We start from the raw sequence: 20,146 nt of genomic DNA on the forward strand, positions 1-20,146 counted from the left end.
GGCCAACGCTCTATCCGCTGAGCCAAACCGGTTAGGGCTTAAATACTGTCTTTTCAATAATGAGAAAAGATATCACAGTTTTGGAGTGTATCTTGATTTGTACTAAAAAGCTGGGCCCCTGAAGCCTTCAGAAGTAGGATGAATGGCTTTGATTATCTTTCCAGAAGCCGGGTGAGTAGGTTGGTCGACACTCCCCACGCTTCTCATCTGGCTCCTTTGTGCCCCATGGAACAGCCTGTGTTCTGGCCGGTTTGGGCCAGAGGTGTGGCATGTGTCTGCAGAACAGCTTTGCTCTGTGCTGCCAGCTTGTCCATATGGGAGCAAACCTGTAACCTTGGCTGCTGCACCACGCTGCAGCTGACAGCCAAGGGTACCAGGTGGTGCTTTGGAATCTTCTCTGCAGACTACGATAATTTCCAGGGCTATGATATATTGAAAATCACCGTCAGTGTTCACTGGTGAGAGCTGTCACACTGCCAATGCCATTGGAACCAATAGTGTGTGTATGTGGGGGGAAAATGAGAAAAAATTACTGTTACTTTTGGCAGTATAGGAGGCTCACACTGTCTTGATCTTTAGTGGAGGTAAAGCTACCCCAGGATATGGGAGGGTGAATTTTTCACTGTTTATCACTTACTTGCATTGAAGTGGGCACAGAACACATATTAGTCTGCCAGTGTGTAAAACCAGGTGGTAATTTAAGTAAGGGTGTTATATGTGATGCACTTTTTGCAGCCTCGATTAGGTAACAGTCACGATTTTAGAAAAGCATTTTTTCTACCCCAGGTTTCTCTGATAGGAAGAAAATTTATTTCTCCTGCTTTTTATAAGTTATTTAATATAAGTAATAATAGAGACTAACCACTGAAATTAAATCCAATGAAAGTAGCTTCTGTGTTTAATGTGAATTGACTTGTGTTTGTCTCACCAAAGATTTCAGAGCCGAGTGACATAAATGATAAATTCTGAATTGAGTTGTAAGTTTTTTGTGGAAAGTATATGTTAATTGAAGTATGGGTTTTGTTTGTGATTTAAGAGCTAAGGGGCAAGATTGGTGAGTTGGAACTGCGTCTACAAGGACAAGAAAAAGAAATGAAAGGCCAAGTGAATAAATGGCAAGAACTACAGCTCCAACTGGAGAAAGCAAAGGTGGAATTAAATGAAAAGGAGAAAGTTTTGAATAAAAGCAGGGATGAACTGGTGAGAACAACAGCACAATATGACCAAGCCTCCGCAAAGGTACGTGACTGTTTGTGAGTTACTGAAAAATCTCCACTTTTTGTGCAATTATTTGGGAAGTGCACTTCACACTTAAATTATGAAATAAATGATAAAATGAACCTTATTAATAAATTCCAGGCAGTATCGATGCCCTTGAACTAGTAAGTTCTTTAGAGTTGGGTATGTCAGGGCTCAGTTCTGGACTGCCCGTTTTCCCAGCCGAGGGACTTGAGCCAGTCACTTCTCTCCACATCTCAGAGGGTGAAGAATAAAGATTATGTATGCACAATACCTGCCACAGTTCCCGGCCCATATAAGAGACCTAAAGTAATGGAGCTTTGAATGACATTTAGGAATTATGATAGGATGTAATTGATCTATTCCAGTATCCATTTACTCCTTAAGCTCCAATTAAGGCTTGTTGTTTGAGGGTTGCTTTTAGGATTTTGGTGGTGGTGTGTGGCGGGGGTTGCTTTGGCCCCAACCTATCTCTCTAGTCTTCTGTTATTCACTCATTCACTGACTCATTTGACAGGTATTTGTAGACTGCCTACCTATGTCAGCCATTGTTCTAGACTTGGGGATGGAGCAGTGCGGAATTAGACAAAAATCATTGTCCTGTGGAGCTTCATCCTAATGGGTGATGTAACCTCAATGTAGAAATCACAGGTAGTGTGGTATATGGGGACGAGTGTAGAGAAAAGTGAATTATCTTCTAGAACCACCGGACTTATTTGATGTCTCCTCGACGTAATCTTTATCTGGGCTCAGTGTCTTTCTGCTTCGCATACTCTCCTCTTGGAATACTCTTGACATGCTCCTCTTTTCATCCTTTTATCTCGCCCCACTTTTATATAATTTTAAGTGTTTTCTCTGCATATATTTAGAACCATATCTGACCATCACTGTTATAATTTTTGCTTCAGCCCTAGCTGGTTTGGCTCAGTGGATAGAGTGCCAGCACTCAGTCAGAAAGGTCTCCAGTGAGATTCCAGGTTAGATACCTTGTTTGTAGGCTTTATCCCTGGCCTGGTCACAGGGATGTTTCTCTCTCTGTCTTCCCTGCTTCCCGTCCACTCTCAAAAATAAAAAAAATTCTTGGGTGAGGATTAATAAAAAAATATTTTTTTTCCTTAAACTGTCAAATAACTTAGAAAATTAAAGAGAATGAAAGCCTATTTTATATATATATATATTTTGTAGCTTTCCTTCCTCCTCTTTTCTGGTTCCTTTCACCATTTTCTTTTTGTTTAAACAACTTTTTCTTTTTAAAAAAATATATTTTATTGATTTTTTTACAGAGAGGAAGGGAGAGAGATAGAGAATTAGAAACATCGATGAGAGAGGAACATCGATCAGCTGCCTCCTGCACATCTCCTACTGGAGATATGCCCGCAACCCAGGTACATGCCCTTGACCGGAATCAAACCTGGGACCTTTCAGTCCGCAGGCTGACGCTCTATCTACTGAGCCAAACCAGTTTCAGCTAGACAACTTTTTAAAACCATTTTTTTAACATTGGTCTGTTGGCTATGGGTTGTTTTACTCTACCTTTTCTGAGGATGTCTTGGTTTCCTCCTCATTCCTGGAAAATACAGCCCCAGGGTATAGGATTCTGGGTTGACTGAAGTTATTTTTTCTCAGCACCAGCATGTTTTTCCCTTGGGTCCCAAGGTCCCCAGTCAATCAGTCAATCAGTCTAATCTCCTTTTAGAGCATTCTTATGTCTGTTTTACTATACAGGGTTTTTAGTTGTTCTTGATGGGAAAAATAGGGAAGTCTACATCTGTTCTGTCTTCTTGGAAATGGTAGTCTAGGTTCATTTTTAGATATTCTCCAAGTGCAGGGCCTTGCACAGAGAAATTCTTGATAAATATTGATTACATCTCTCAAGGTAAAGTGGAGGGTCAGTGGGACCATAGCCTGCCTTGATCCTTATATGTATTCTCCTTGTGCAGTCTGAGTTGGTTTTTTAAGTTAGAAAGACTTGGATTTGAGTTCTGGCCTTGCCACATCTCAATTGTATTGCTTTTGGAGCTATTTAATTAACTTCTGAGCCCAGTTGTCTAATCAATAAAATGGTGTTAAAAATGCCTGTGCCATAGGGTTGTTGTTATTATTAAAGTAATTTTCATAAAGGCTTTAGCATAGTACTTGGCACATGTGAATTATATTAATATTTGTAATAATTTTTGTTGCATAAAGTTCTTTGTCAATTAAGCTCATTTTCAGTTGCTTTTCTGCCAGCTCAGGTCTTCCCATATATAAGAATTATACTTACCCTTTCACATTATATGCTGTTGATTTTCGTGTGATAAGATCACTGAATCCTCATTCCATCTGATACATCTGATATAGTGTCTTCTACCAGGCCCAGGCCATGATTGAAATATTTGACTGGATGGTGCCGAGTGCTGAGGACACAGTTCTGGCTTTCTTTCTATTAGTCGTCCCTCTGGGTTCTTAAGAATTGTTTGTTCCATGCTTTCTGAATTCCATTTTCCTGTGAGCTACAATCCACTTGACTGAAAATTCAGTCTACCTCTCTCCGCTTGCCTCTAAGGACAATATAACCTTGTCAGATACGTAGCTGAAATCAAATTATGCATTGTTTATGCTCTTCCCTTAGAATTACCTATTAAATAAAATGGAGCTAATTAATCAAGATCAATACCATGTTCTTTAGTGAACATACGCTGTTTCTAGTTTGCTTCTTTTCCAAGTATTTGTGAACCGTGTGGCATATAAAGCTGTTGAAATCATGTAGAAACAAAGTGTTGGGGCTCGCAGCAAACCCGGAGTTGAGCACCCACATTTTAGAGATGAAACACAGGCCAGAGCGCTGAGTGCCAGGGTCATGTGCTGCATATTTTCATGGACTTGAGCTCTGAACGCTATTTTAGAATATTATGGAACATTCATGACATCTAGTGGTAAGTTACTTTTACATGGACTGTGCATGAGGATGTCATTCAAAAATTTTTACAGAAAATATAAATATCTCCTGAAAGCTCTTTTTTAACCTACTGTTTCTAGTAAGAAAAAATTACTGCTTCTGAGAACCTTTAATGGAATGAGTTGCAGATTGAAGAAGGGCCAGCAGAGGGCGCCAAGGGTTCAGTCATCTACCATGCCTGCCAAGTGTGGGGGGTTTTCCCATGATTGTCAACTATCAAAATTTTGGACCATGTGGGCAGTGATTTTTATCTGAATTGTTTACTCCTGTATCTCCAGTATCTAGCACAGTGCTTGACATATAGTAGGTTTGCAATAAGTATTGAATTCATATTATAAATAATTCCTATAATACTTTTTCTTGGGGATTCAAAAATTCAAGAACAGTTAGGATAATGACAGAGGTGTCTTAAGGTCCAAGGCAATGTATTAATTTTTAAAAAATATAGTTTTATTGATTTCAGAGAAGAAGGGAAAGGGATAGAATGATGAGAGAGAATCATTGATGGGCTGCCTCCTGCATGCCCCACACTGGGGATCAAGTCCATAGCCCAGGCATGTGCTCTGACCAGGAATGGAACCATGACCTCCTGGTTCGTAGGTCATAGTGTAAATGATGAAGTATTAAATGGTCAAAGGCTTTACATCCTTGCTACTATTTCCCAAACATAAATTTTATGTGTCCTAAAATAATTATAGTGCTTTTGGTATATGGCTAATAGTTTTAAGCCCAACTTTTTATGAAATATAAATGTCAAAGCACAATGTTAAACTTGGTACTAATTTTTCTAAAGTTCAAAATACTCTTTCCTTGAATAGTTTTATATTGCACATTTTTATTTGTTGTTAGTGTACTGCATTGGAACAAAAACTGAAAAAATTGACTGAAGATTTGAGTTGCCAGCGACAAAATGCAGAAAGTGCCAGATGTTCTCTGGAACAGAAGCTCAAAGAAAAAGAGAAGGAGTTTCAAGAGGTAAGGTGGATAGATTCATTAGGAGTTTGTCGGGATGTCACAGGTCCCTCATCGGAGAAGAGTCATTTGTCATCGTTTGGATGTTCTACTAGGGAAATGCTCTCGGGGGGAAAAAAGGTCGCTGCGTTTTCCTTCAGTCTTTTCAGTCTTTCAGTTTTTGATCAGAGAAGGAACTCAGTAGTCAGAAATGTTCTTTTGTATCCATATTTTCAGGTTAGTTTGAGATTATTATTCTGAGTAGGAAAGGGTCATATTCTTTTTTCAAACACTCTCCGTTGTGAAAGAAATTGAATTACAATCTCTGGCTGTTTGTAAAGCCTGTGGGTTGGCAAATACATTAGAATAGTAGCTGATGAAGTGGGGAAAGGCTTTGGCAGGCAAGTTAGAGCTGAGGATGCCCTTATGTGAGTACAGCTGCCAATGTGAGGCGAGTTAGCCGGGAAGTGTGTGTGTCATACGGATTGAGGGTCTGCAGACTTCCAATAGGAGTGACTGCAGACTGGAGCTCATCTTGGTCAGACACCGCCTCATACATTCGTTAAACTGTTTATTCCTTTATTGTTTATCTCACCAGAACTACTGTATACAGCAGGCATGATAGAGACAGTTACCTAGAAGGAAGTAATTGCGCCTCCTGGGGAAATTATAACCAATTGTGTATTTAAATATTTTTTTAAATTTAATTTTTTAAAATATATTTTTATTGATTTCAGAGAGGAAGGAAGAGGGAGAAAGAGAGATAGAAACATCAATGATTAAAGAGTATCATTGGCTGCCTCCTGCACTCCCCCTACTTCAGGTCAAGCCGGAAACCCCGGGCATGTGTCCTTGACTGGAATCGAATCTGGGACTCTTTAGTCCACAGGCCGACACTATCCACTGAGCCAAACCAGCTAGGGCTAAGTTAATGTTTTAATTTCAGTTGATGTTTAGTATTCTATTAGTTTCAGGTGTACAGCATAGTGTTAAGACATTTGTAAAACTTACAAAGTGATCCCCTGATAAAACAAGTATTTAAATATTGTGTCTATTATTTATTGACCAAATAAGATACCAGGTGCTTTGCTAGTTCTGGGTGAGCGGGGTGATTAAGACCATGGGTTTTATAGTCTAGAACGGTGGTTTTCAACCAGGGGGGATTATTTTCCCCTTCCCAGGGGATATTTAGCAATATCTGGGGACATTTTTTTTAAAAAAAATATATTTTATTGATTTTTCTTACAGAGAGGAAGGGAGAGGGATAGAGAGTTAGAAACATCGATGAGAGAGAAACATCAATCAGCTGCCTCCTGCCCACTTCCCACTCGGGGTGTGCCCGCAACCAAGGTACATGCCCTTGACTGGAATCGAACCTGGGATCCTTGAGTCCGCAGGCTAATGTTCTATCCACTGAGCCAAACCGGTTAGGGCTCTGGGGACATTTTTTATTGTCACAACTGGGTGGAGGAGTTGGGAGCCACTACCAGCATTTAGTGGCTAGGAGCCAGGCCTGCTGGTAAACACCCTGTAATTCGTGACAGTCCCTTAGATAAAGCATTGTCCCCAGCCCAGAATATGAGTAATGTCAAAGCTGGCAATCCCTGGTGCAATAGTGGGGTGATAGGGAGAACCACCCCCCGCAAAACAAACAAAACACACACAAGCACACATACATATAAAAAAGTAACCTGCAAATGTTACTCTGGTTTCCTTACCTGGTTATCCAAGTTCATTGGTGACATTTACTTTGTGCTATTCTCAATTATAAGTGGTGGATGGTATTTGAAATTTTAAACCCCATTTTTGAGTGCCTTTGATTTCTCAACTCAATTCGATGGTTGAAGCTCAGCTCTCCTCTCTTTTGCCCCTGGATCTTTCAACACAGATGATTGACTTAAGAGTGGGAATGAGGTGGACACAGGGTAGCTTCCATGTGGTCAAGTGGCGGGCTCCTTCCTAGGACCTCGGAGACCTGGATTTGAATACCAGGACCATGCTCTGGCTGATTATGTTCATCATCATGTGGATGGTCCTCTAGGCTCCCTATTGTCTCTGGCATTTCCTGTGGGTTGCCTGTGTCACCCTGGTCTCAGCCTGGGAACCATCGGCAGTGTGATGCATGTGTTCTTGCTTTTCAGGAGCTGTGCCGTCAACAGCGCTCCTTCCAAACACTGGACCAAGAGTGCACTCAGATGAAAGCCAAACTCACCCAGGAGCTGCAGCAGGCCAAGAACGCTCACAACATCCTGCAGGCTGACCTGGACAAAGTAGGTGCTCCTTCTCCCCTTTTCCTCGTACCTGTTATTTCTGTGCCGTAGCTGACGCAGGCTGCTTGGAAGGAAAAAATGCTCTATCCTCACTTTCCTTTTCAAACAGGAGAGCAAACGGAGCCTGCCTGGGTCTGGATTCTCTCATTTAGAGAAGAGGACAGTGAATGAGGGGGGTTCTTAGATCTGGAAGTCTGTGGAGCTCTCATATTCTGGTTCTTGGTCATGTCACTGGGTTCCCATCCCAAGTAATTTATGCCCTCAAATCGTCAAAGCCCTGAAAATTACAATCAGTTTACTTACGTAACACTCACTTCAAAAATGATGTCCAGTGCTGAGGCTTTGCGTTTCATCTGTGTGGTGAAGGCTCCCATATTTATATCTCCAGCTTGGACATCTGTTCTCAACTTGAGACTCATGGGTCTGTATCTGACATTGCCACTCGCATTTCTAACGCATCTTACTTGTTAATAATGAAACTCCAGTAAATACCTCATCCCAGTAAATATCAATTCTGGTCTTCACATTGCTCAGGCCTAAAGCTTCCTGTTATGTGCAGGTCTTCCTTTTCTCTCACACCTCAATGTCATCCATTAAAACTGCCAACTCTGCCTGTATTTATTTACATGTACACACATGTGTGTATTTGTATATATCAGTGTGTGTGTGCATATGTATATTTGTGTGCATTATATAGAGAGTGCATTTAAACTTTTTGTGTTAAAAAACAAAATCTGTATAGGATAAATTTTGATGAAAAGTCATTATCAGGCGTGCTCTCTTATAAGCATTATCTGTGTTGGGATAGAATGTTATCAGCCACCCCAGAAACCCTTGTACTACTTACCTCTCTGCTTAGAAGAAACCTGACTTACATTGTCTGTCTGTGGTTTATATTGAATATGACTGCTATTTTCGGTGCTGGTCTAAGACCACATCGTCTCCCTCGGATTACTGTTCTAGCCTCCTAACTGTCTCTGTGCCCCCCACTTCTTCCTCAGTCTGTTTACAACCAGCAGCCAGAGTGAGTCTATTAACCTGATGTCACTCTGCTCTGAGCTCCGCAGTCTCTCTCAGAGTGAGGGTCTTGGCCAACATGGGTGGCATCAATTCTTTTATTCCATGACTTCCTTATTATTGGAGAAGAAATGACTATTAAGGAAGTAAAGAACAGGAAACTGAACCCTGACCTTATTTTCTCTCTGTAGGTCACATCAGTAAAGAACCAGCTAGAAAGCAAATGGGAAGAGTTTAAGCAGAACGCCTGCCGAACCGAGCAGGCGTTACAGGCAAGTCAGAGCAAGGAGAATGAGCTGAGGAGGAGCTGTGAGGTGAGTGAGGAGCAGAGACGAGTGTCTGCCAACTTCCGTTCAGGATGCGCTGGGAAATGCTACACCGATTTTCAGTAGTTTATCATGGTCATTTCATTGTCTATTTTATTTGCCAGAAGTATGACGGTGTATTTTGTATATAACCTATGGCACAGAACATAGTGCTTTTTTTTCACTTTCTATTCTGATACAGAATCTAATATGCATGTAGCAATTATAGGAAAACTTGACTTGTATGTACTAAGGACATATACTACTCTTTTTTTTTGAAAGATTGTTTTAGACCTTTCGGGAGGTGAAGAATAGAAGAAAACGAGGGGTTTTCGAAATGGAAAGAAACAAAATTGGTGAAGGGGTAAATTGAAATCCCTTTTCCAAGGGTTGGCTTTTGAATCATCAAATATTAAAAACCTGGTGGAAAGTCAATGATTTAAATGAGCAGAGTAATGACAGATGAAGAGTTCCTAGATTTCAAATTCTTGTGAAAACATCAAGTAATTGTAAATTATGTTACTCTGGCTCCAAAAGTCAGCATGAAGTTCAGTGTTGAGCACGGTTGACAGTGTTTTCGTAGGTTCGTGCTTTGCTGGATGATTTCCCCAGTGGTGTGAGTATAGAACTACCTTGACGTTGCTTCTACTGATAGGGTTTTCTCCATACTTATTTAACTTGGTTTCTCCCCGAATTTACTTAGTGGCCTGGAGTTTATGTTAAAGGGCTTAATGAAGAGCCATTTAGGGGAGCTTACTAGCCTGAGACAATTTGAATAGTGACATAAATCAGCGTGGCATCATTACAAAGAAGCACAGCAGAACAGAAGTTTCTTCCCCATCAAATGTCACAGGAAAGAACTTGTTCCACTCATTCTTTAAATATTTTGCAGTCACTTTCTAGATTGCAAAGATTCTCCCTTTGAAATTCTCTGTAAAGAGCAGTCATTTATGCAGGTGAGGAGAGTCGAAAGGTATTTATCCCCCAGCTTTGGAGAGTTAACACGGTTGTAAAATCCGAGCATCTGTCAGTAGCACAGGAGCATGCAGCCAGCCTCAGGGGTAACACGGCTGGAGACAGGCGGCCCCAGTTCCAGCCACTGGAGTGGAAGGAAGCTTCGTATCAGAGGATGGTTTCAACAGCGAACGTTTTCAAATGGAAGTGTTTTGTTTCAGCAAAACAAATGTTTGCCTTTTGGCCAGTGGGGACCAACCAGCAGATGCTTCTGCTAACATTTCCACAGGCAGACTGGCACCGAACTCTTCCCTCTGTGAGCTCCCCTTTCAGCCAGGAACTCTCCCGCGACGTCGCTGGCGGCCTGGTGGAAGCGTTTTGTAAAAGCAGTCATCTGGTTAAGAGGCCACAAACGCTTTTAAAACAGTCTCCTTGGCCAAGGCGCAGTAGTGGGCTGGGTGTTGTCTTGCAGGTGTTTCTGAAGACTTGGGTGACCCCACAGGGTCTGGTGTGTCAGCTGAGGAGCTGTCCTCTACTGTGAACGCGCCCATACTGAGCTAACTGCCCACCGTGTTGCACTAATATGTCATCGATCTCTGTGTCCAGTGAGGGCAGTTGTGTGCAAGGGCCTCGCACAGGGCCAGGGAGTTCATTTAGCATCTGTCTTCATTTATGTGTGTGTCTTCTTTTGAAGATGAGAAGAACTCACATTTAGCTGGCTCTTGCATTTTGAATTGGGATTGGGATCAGAAAAGTGATTTAGCCACTTAGAGCGGTACATAACTTAATGGTATAATGTTGGCGGCTTTAGTGTGAGCGAGAGCTGAAATTGCATTGCTTTTCTGCCACCTACCTGCTGAATGACCTTGGGACAGTGACTTTCCTCTTCTGAGTCTGACTTTCTTCATCTGCATATAGGGACAAATAATACCCCTTCCTTTTCAAAGCTTCATCGATGATTAAATTAAACCCCGCCCAGTACATAAGTGCTCAGTAGATTATTGCAGTCCACCTGCTCATTGCTTTGGTCTTCACAACTGTTATGGCCTGATTGCTGTCACCCACAGGCACAGAAAGCGATGAGCCAGGGGACAGTGCATTTGAGATTTTACACGTTTAAAATTTGCCTGTTCTATCCTATCACTGTGGGTCTCTTTCTGTATCTAATTATAAGTATTAACAAGTTTAGCACGCCGATAGGTTTTGGATGCCGAAATAATGTGACAGTTGTACTGAAATTTTCCTTGTTCGTGTTTAGCAAACTAATATGCCACTCACAATGAGAAAGCATCAGTAATGGAAATGTGATTTAATGGTCCAATCAAGGGTAAAGTTAACGTTTAGTATCAAAGTGAATGGAGGGTTTAGATACACTGCTCATCCAGCATCGGCTGCCAGCCCCATAGCATTGTGTTAGGCAATCATTTACCATCATTTGACAGCCAAGGTAGGGGGAACACTTGCTTGGGGACCTTTCTGAGCACAGGATCTGTATTATACCAGATCCTCTAAGGGGCTTGGTCTGGCAGACAGGAATGATGAGGTGGAAGGGAAAAACACATCCTTTGCATCCGTCCCTTGTTCATGATACAGACTTCGCCTCAGCAGGGGACGTATTAAGCATCATTCATGGATAGGATCATGAAATAGTGCACAGTAACTGAAATTTGTTTTGTCTGGCCCTAGGAAAGGATGCTTCCCTTGCTGCTCCTAAACCGAAGTTGATTTGGGTGGAATAGCTTGCTAAGCTCAGATGCTGGCTTGTGTTTATAGGGATTTTTGTTGCGTTTATTCAGACTTGTGCCCAATTTTGCACATCATGTCAGGATGCAGGAGATGCCTAGGAGAACGTATCCTTGTATGCTTAACTCGTTGTTGATAATGAGCTACCCAATCAAGTCTTAAGTGGCTGTAGCCTTGCAGAAAACTAATTGCTGATGGATGGCAGTTTACAGCTCGATTTTCAGATGTTCATTTTCTAGATTCTGGCTTTTAAAAATCCTTGGGTTGGTGTTAGCCATAGCATTAGAAGCCTGCTGGGTCCCAGGATTGGCTGAACGTTTCTTTGTTAGAAACAAATATTTACGGAGCTAATGCCAGAATAGAGAAAGACATGCTAATCTTTTCATTTCACTTACTATTCCTGTAAATGTCTCCAGTTACGGACAGAGGCTGTGGAGATCAACAGACATGTTGCCCCCCTCCCTCTCTGGGATGCACCCAGCTTTAGCTTTGCACATGGTGTCTTCTCAGCTTTCTTGTCACCTCCAGATGTAGATGCCATTTAGTTTGATTGATTTTTTTAGGGTAAGAAAATATTTTATAGGTTGTAAATTAAAATGCTACGTCAACCCAGGCGGGTGGGTAAATGCTAGTTCCTCTCTTATGTTGAACTCATTCAGCTGATCTTAGCACTGATCACGCAGATCTCACTGCTGTTAGATTTTGGGAAGAAATACTAATAATGCTCCATTCACTTGTTAAAGTTCTTCAAGGTATTTTTCCTTTCACATTTGTGATATCTTTTGATGATTATCCTGTGTTTGAAGAACAAACAGGTGATTATAGTGTCTATAGTTTAATGATGTTAAAGTCAATAACACATTTCAAACAGGATCTTTTGTGCTTCAGCCCAATTTCCCATAGTACTTGCCACCTCTCTTTAGAGAAGAAGTGAGAGGGATAGAGAGAGATAGAAACATTGATCTGCTGCCTCCTGCATGCCCCCTACTGGGGGATCCAGCCTGCAACCCGGGCATGCGCCCTGATTGGGAATCGAACTGGCAACCTCCGGGTGCAAGGGATGATGCTTGATCAACTGAGCCACACTGGCTAGGGTACACTGTTGTATCTTAATGATCATTCTTTGCAGACTGAACACTGCCCAGTATGAATGTCAGCCTCAGTCTTGAGATCAGTTGGAGCGGCCCTTTAGTTCTGATTGATGTCTTAATTTGCCAGCAAGGAAGGGAGGCAGGATTAGGACAAAGACAGGAGTTTAACTACAATGGGTTCTGTCTTATCTTGATGATGAAATGAGCATATATATATATGAGCACAGCAGCTGCCAGCAAGTTTTCAAGTACTTCCTCCTAGCCAGATTCCCCCTCTTCTTGAATTTGGCTTTGCTGCCTCGGTACCCATCTGCTGGTAGTAACCAGACTGATAATTGAAGGCAGCTTTCCAACACAGCACTGCCAGGGCCATCTGTTTTCTAACGGTGCAGTAGGGTTTTGGAGGCTGGGTCTTAATTGTTTCTTTAAGATTCAGAATTTTCTCCTTCTCAGAGGGGTATTTTTTAAGTTGTTATTTTTTTTAAAGTTAACCTTATGAATTCCCCCTCCCCCAAGGATGTGAGACCCTTAATTCTGTCAGTATATGCCAATTCTTTGTGGTCTAGAGGGTGGCATATCATATAAGCTGAGATACTTAACAGCTATAAAATCATTAAAGGTTGGCAAACAGGTTGAGGAAGTAGAGGATTTGTGATATTGTGTGTCTTATGTGGTTAATAAGCAGTATCACTTTTCTTTGGCATACAAATATTGCTTGGTTTTAAGATTCCCGCCCCCCCCCCCAGTATGTCTCCCTAGATAATACAGTGGGGCTACACCTGCGTCTCTGCTACTTTATTTACATGGATACTTCATTTAATCAGGTGCCCAAAGAATCTGTTTTTACTGTGAAACCTCAGTTTCCTCCGTCTAGCATGAATTCTTCCTTTTGTGCTTCAGCCCAATTTCCCATAGTACTCGCCACCTCTCTTTAGCAGTTAGTACATCCCCATGTGTATTAAGTGACTGGTAGCACATCTTCCCTCACTGGGTTACTTGCCCTGAGGGCAGAGACTGTCTCACTTAAATTTACATCTTTTACAATGTTCATTTCAGCATGTGGTTCATTGTAGATTTTTTGATAAACACTTATTAAAGGTAATTTACTCATAAAGACATCCCCTTAACAGTGAACTCAAGATGTAGAGTCAACATTTGTAGTGTGACTTTTTTTGTTCCTTAGTACATCAGGTATTTGTAAAAATATATTTGATATGCATTCAGATATGATAAGAACTTAGAGCTTGTGTCCTTGAGGATCTTTTAAATAGGATTTTTCTTATGAGCTAACACTTTAACAAGCTTAGGGACAACCAGAAAGCTCAAAGAAATATATTTTTGAAGGAAAATGATTATCGTCAGATTTAGGTTTTTTGATTTGTTTTAACTTCTATTCATAAACTCATTTGGTTCTATAATGTCTAACTTTGTTAAGCACTCAAAGGGAACGTGTGATTCCTCCCCTAGTGAGATACACAATCATTTCCATTAGGGCCTTTCCTAAGGCAGAAGTCGTAGTTTGCTTGAGCATTTGTTTTGATTATAACCAAGTAAATGTGCACTTTAGGAAATGAAGAAGGAAAACAGCTTCCTTAAGAGCCAGTCTGAGCAAAGTGCCAGAGAAGTCTGCCATCTGCAGGAGGAACTGAAGAAGACCAAGCAGTGTTTGACTCATAGCCAGAATTTTGCAGAAGAAATCAAGGGTAAGAAAAACTTGGTGTTTTAGAATTATTTCTCTAAGCTACCATTCCTGAGAGCGAGGATGGATAGCATTAGAAACTTTGCTTTTTTCCATATATTCTCCCAGAAAGATGTCTGCATTCGATGTGGAGAAAGTTTTCTCTCGTCCACTTTTTAGTTTCCAAAGTGATAGTTGGACATTGTTTTATTGGAGCACATTGAGTCCCCAAACGCCTGGTTTTCAGCACTTTGAAACCAGAGGGGTAAATATTTCCCACACAAAAGTAAATTGTCAGTGCTGTCTATTGCCCGAGAGTACTATTGATTGTCTCAAGTGTGTTTGTTAGTTACATTCAGACAGCTCATCTCCTCGCTCATTACCATTTCCCACATAATGGAAAATCACTTTATGAAATGCATGTGCCCCAGCCCTTAATGACCATTGATTTTTGATGGCTAACTTGACTGAATGATTTTATTTCCTTACTTTAGAGCTACAGAATTATGCTATACACACTAAATGAATCCACTGCTAGTTTCCCATTTATCAGTGTACCATATGTCTTCTACTTCATTTATTTTTCTCACCTGGGGTATTTGCACATCTGAGATTTATTTTAATCCTCAACTGAGGATTTATTAATTTTAGGGAGAGAGAAAGAGTGAATCATCAATGTGAGAAACATTGATTAGTTACCTCCTATATGTGCCTCAGTGGGGAATGGAACCTGCAACCTTTTTTTGGTGTGCGGGACAACACTCCAGCCAGTTGAGTCACCTGGCCAGGGCTCTAGGATTTCTTTTAACCTGACCTGTGGATTATGTGTCACACTTGCTGGTGACTGTTTTCTTCTTAAAATTTCCATCTCCCGAAGATAGCTTTTAATTTTTCCACAGCAGTGGTAAAAATGTCAGTTTCTCTTGAAAGAAAACCATGGCAAAAGTGAAGGGTTCCAGGTGTTTTCCAGTGTTAGTTATCAGGGTTATTGTCTCAGGTCCTTGTGAGCAGAGGTGATTAATGGCCCTTGTGGTCAACTGAGAAACCTCATCCAGTAGGTAGAATGAGGTTAGAAGATTAAATATAGGAGCTGTATTGTAACATCTGCATTTAGAATACATCCTGTCCTTATCATCTACTATTAAGTTTCTCAACTTATAGTCTCCCTCAGTATATTTGGGGTCTATAAAACCTTCCCATCACTGTTGAATGAAATCATTGAGGTTATTCTCAACTGGGTGGGACCAGTGGGTAGAAGTGTGTTGTTAGACAGAAAACAAGATTTTAATGGAGTTTGCAAAAGCTTCCAGAGAATTCTTGGGTTTATAGACACCACCCTTACTGCAAGGGGCTGGGATGTGGGTGACATTGTTCCTAAGTATTCCTATATAGGCTTTGAGAGTTAGTGATTATAGGATTTTTTACTCTTTTGTATTTAATCCTATATACTTTGGCTAAAATGGTGGAGTAATTATTTTCCTGGAAAATCAGTATTACTCCATAGTAACATGAGTAATTCCATTTCAATGCTGCTTTTGACATAGTTTTCTCTCTTTAAATAAATATATCAAAAGAGTTGAAAAATATAGTCAGAGATGTGGTGAGTTTGTATCCAACCATTGCAAAAAAGCAGGTATCGCAGTAAAAGGAGTCATGATCTTTTACTGGTGGAGGGTCTTGCCTTTAGTTTATAAAACATGCAACATCATTGAAGCACAATAAAATGAGTATTGCTGTACACCTATACATAAACATACACAGAAGAAGAAGAAAAGAAAGTTGCAATGGCTTAGGAAAATAATCTGTTGGTATTTTATATATGTTATGCAACAACCCTTTATTAAACTGCTTAGAAAGAAGATGACCAAATGTATTACCACTTTTAAAAGGACCATGTCTCTCCTTGCTCTAATTGACTTTATATAAGCTTAGATGATTGTTAGGTGATATACTTTACAGGAGGTACCTGGGCAATAATGCCAGTTTTTACAGTGCTGAGAAGTTGTTAGTTTGTTTAGATTTTTTTTTTTTCAGTTTAAAATTTTTATAAAGTATCAAAAACATTGACAATGCTTTTTATTATTTTATTTTCAAAAGCTAAGAATACTTCCCAAGAAACCATGTTAAAAGACCTTCAAGAAAAAATAAACCAGCAAGAGAATTCCTTGACTTTAGAGAAACTGAAGCTTGCCTTGGCTGACCTGGAAAAGCAGCGTGATTGTTCTCAAGATCTGTTGAAGAAAAGGGAACATCACATAGAACAACTGAGCGAAAAGTTAAGCAAAACAGAGAGAGAGTCTGAAGCTTTATTGAGTGCTTTGGAGGTAAAAAAGAAAGAATTTGAAGAATTGAAAGAAGAGAAAACTCAGTTTTCTCATTGGAAAAATGAAAATGAACAACTTATAAAGCAAATGGAATCAGATAAGGAAAGCTTGCTGAGTAAGATTAATCAGTTGGAAACTTGTCTTAAGACACAAAAAATAAAAAGCAATGAATACAACGAGAGAGTAAGCATATTGGAGATGGAAAGAGAAAACATAAGTGTTGAGGTAAGAAACCTCCACAATATGATTGATAGCAAGACTGTCGAAGTAGAGGCTCAGAAACAAGCTTATGCAGAGCTACAGCAAAAAGCCGAGTTCTCAGATCAGAAACATAAGAAGGAAATGGAAAATATGTGTGTGAAAGTTTCTGAGCTTACTGGGCAAGTTGAAGATCTGAAGCACAAGCTTCAATTACTTTCAAGTGAAATAACAAACAAAGACCAGCGTTACCAAGACCTGCATGCAGAATATGAGAGCCTCAGGGACCTGCTAAAATCCAGTGATTCTTTGCTGGCAAATGAGGCTCATCACAGAAATCTTTTGGCCTTTGAGCAGCAGTCTGCAGTGAATAATTCCTTTGCAAATATAGGAGAACAAGGAAGTATGCCTTCAGAAAGGAGCGATTGCCATGTAGAAGCAGACCGAAGTCCAGAAAATTCAACCGTCTTACAAAATAGAGTCATTTCTCTTGAGTTTTCATTAGAGTCCCAAAAGCAAATGAACTCAGATCTGCAAAAGCAGTGTGAAGAGTTGGTGCAAATCCGAGGAGAAATAGAAGAAAACCTTGTCAGAGCAGAACAGATGCATCAAAGTTTTGTGGCAGAAACAAGTCAACGCATTAACAAGTTACAGGAAGACACTTCTGTCCATCAGAATGTTGTTACTGAAACTTTAGTTGCCCTGGAGAACAAGGACAGAGAGGTCCAGCTTTTGAATGGAAAATTGGAAAGTGAGCAAGCAGAGATTCAAGAATTAAAAAAGAGCAACCATTTACTTCAAGAATCTTTGAAGGAGCTACAACTTTTGTCTGAAACTCTGAGCTCAGAGAAAAAGGAAATGAGTTCCATGCTTTCTCTAAATAAAAAGAAAATTGAAGAGTTGACCCAAGAAAATGGGACTCTCAAGGAACTTAATGCCACCTTAAATCAAGAGAAGATGGATTTACTCCAAAAATGTGAGAGTATTTCACAGTGTATAGTCGAAGGGGAAAAAAGTATTTCACAGTTATCTAATCAGTATGAGCAAGAAAGACTTATTTTATTACAAAGATGTGAAGAAACAGGAAATGCATTTGAGGATCTCAGTGAGAAATACAAAGCAGCACAAGAAACGAACTCCAAATTAGAAAGTGTGCTAAATGAATGCACTAGTGTGAGTGAAGATAGAAAAAATGAGTTGGAACAGCTAAAGGAAACATTTGCAAGGGAACACCAAGCATTTGTAGCAAAGTTAGCTTTAGCTGAAGAAAGAAACCAGAATCTAATACAAGAGTTGGAGTCATTGCAGGGAGATCTGAGAGCTGAGATTGTAGAGATTCAAAACAATTCCAAGAGCGAGGCTGATGATTTAAAGCAAGAGATCATGACTTTAAAGGAAGAGCACACCAAAATGCAAAAGGAAGTGAATGCCTTATCACAAGAGAATGAGCAGCTGATGAACTTAATGAAGATGAAACATGAGCATCAGAATCTAGAATTGGACCCGATTAATGACTCTGTGACAGAAAGAGACAGTGAGAAGAGTAAATGTCATGTTCAACTTCCAATGGAGTTTGAAGTTAAAGATACTTCTCAAGACAATTATGTTGCACAGTTAGAACAATTAGAAGCTAAGATAAGAAATATGGAATTACAACTTGAGGAAAGTGAGAAGGAAAAGAAGTACCTACAGCATGAATTACAGAAAATTAACAGAGAATTAGAATCTAGAAATTTGCTGCAAGGCATTCAATCACAAGAAATTAGTGGCCTTAAAGACTGTGAAGTAGATACAGAAGAAAAGTATATGTCCATGCTTCATGAGTTGTCAACAAGTCAAAAGGACAATGAGCAGCTGCAGTGTTCTCTACAAATGGCATTGAACAAGCTGAATGAGCTAGAGACAATGTGTGGACTGCTGCGCAGTGAAAAGTTTGAATTAATGTCTGAGCTCAATGACTCAAGATCAGAATGTATCACAGCAACTAGTAAAATGGCAAACGTTGAGAAACTAGTCAGTGAAGTTAAAATATTAAATGATGAAAATGGTCATTGCCAAGATAAGTTAGTGGAAGAAATGCTAGAAGGTGAACATGGTGAACAACAAAATTCAGAGACATCTGTGTCCTTAAATCCTTTAGATAATAGTCACATCTATGAGCACTTGACATTGTCGAGCAAAGAAGTTCAAACGCACTTTGCTGAATTGCAGGAGAAATTCTCATCTTTACAAAGTGAACACAAAACTTTACATGATCAGCACAGCCAAATGAGCTCTAAGATGTTAGAGCTACAGTCCTATGTTGACGTGTTGAAGGCTGAAAATTCGGTTTTGTCAATGAGTCTTCGAAACTCTCCAGGTGACTTGGTAAAGGAAGGGAAGATGGAATCCAGGGAGAGGCGTTCACTGTCACTGTCATTCTCTTGTGTGGCTGACAGCCCTAGTCTTACTAGCCTGGGGGAATTATCATTTTGCAAAGATCTTTTAGAACAGACAGGGGAAACATCCCTTTGGAATAGTTTGGAAGGGAATCTTTCTACAAACCAGTCCAACCTAGAGGAGGTATCTTGTAGCAGTCTGGAGGAGGAGGATCTGCCCAAGACGACTGTCCCGTCAGCCTCAGAGAAGAGTGTTGAAGAACTCGAGATCCTCTGTCAGATATACCAGCAGTCCCTTAAGAAGCTAGAAGAAAAAATTGAAAGTCAAGAGGTCATGAAAAAGAAGGAAATTGAAGAGCTCAAACAGTTACTAAATTCTGAAATGGAAGAGCTCGACTGTCTTCGGAAGCAGTATTTGTCAGAAAATGAACAGTGGCAGCAGAAACTGGCAAGCGTGACGATGGAGATGGAGTCCAAGTTGGCAGCAGAAAAGAAGCAGACAGAACACCTGTCACTGGAACTCGAAGTAGCACGACTCCAGCTACAAGGTCTGGACTTAAGTACCCGGTCTTTCCTTGGCACCGACCTTGAAGATGTAAGTACATGGATTTACATGCTATTTCTCTAATTGCATGTCTAGCAGACACTCAATAAATGTTGAATGGAAATCAATGTTGAATTGACCTTAAAAATAGTTTTAGGGTTCAAGGGCATTAAATATCCCAAAGTTTTTATAAAAAAACCATCCAGAACTTTAGGAATATGAGTAAGTAAACCTTTTTGGGAGCTAAATTTCCACAGTTATTACATTTAAACACTATTATATGGGAAATTACTAAAGAGGGTTTTTAAACTCTCCTGGAAAAAATTACATGGCATCAGAAAGGTGTCTTCAGGATGTGTATGTTGCATATTTTCATTTCTTTGTGAGTTAATAAAGCAGACTTACATAATAAATTAGAGCTTAGGAATGTTATTGTGATATGAATTTTAAAGTCTTTCTATTTTTAATGTTACAGAGTTAAAGTCATGAAACTAATAAGAGTATATTATATGTTAC

At 40.1% G+C, this 20,146-nt stretch overlaps 1 protein-coding gene across 4 annotated transcripts in view; it reads left to right on the top strand.

Annotated features, from left to right (window-relative positions):
• The window catches only part of CENPF (centromere protein F), a 48,557-nt gene that overhangs the window by 9,214 nt on the left and 19,197 nt on the right, over positions 1 to 20,146 (top strand). For all 4 annotated transcript variants that reach the window (XM_036343411.1, XM_036343412.1, XM_036343414.1 and 1 more), the window contains exons 7-12: positions 1,037 to 1,239; positions 5,027 to 5,152; positions 7,270 to 7,398; positions 8,607 to 8,729; positions 14,076 to 14,211; positions 16,284 to 19,681. In XM_036343411.1, coding sequence (XP_036199304.1) covers positions 1,037 to 1,239; positions 5,027 to 5,152; positions 7,270 to 7,398; positions 8,607 to 8,729; positions 14,076 to 14,211; positions 16,284 to 19,681 — 4,115 coding nt within the window. The remainder of the gene's footprint in view (positions 1 to 1,036; positions 1,240 to 5,026; positions 5,153 to 7,269; positions 7,399 to 8,606; positions 8,730 to 14,075; positions 14,212 to 16,283; positions 19,682 to 20,146) is intronic.

The sequence above is a fragment of the Myotis myotis genome, unplaced genomic scaffold (genome assembly GCF_014108235.1).
Source record: "Myotis myotis isolate mMyoMyo1 unplaced genomic scaffold, mMyoMyo1.p scaffold_m19_p_18, whole genome shotgun sequence".
Taxonomy (NCBI): domain Eukaryota; kingdom Metazoa; phylum Chordata; class Mammalia; order Chiroptera; family Vespertilionidae; genus Myotis; species Myotis myotis.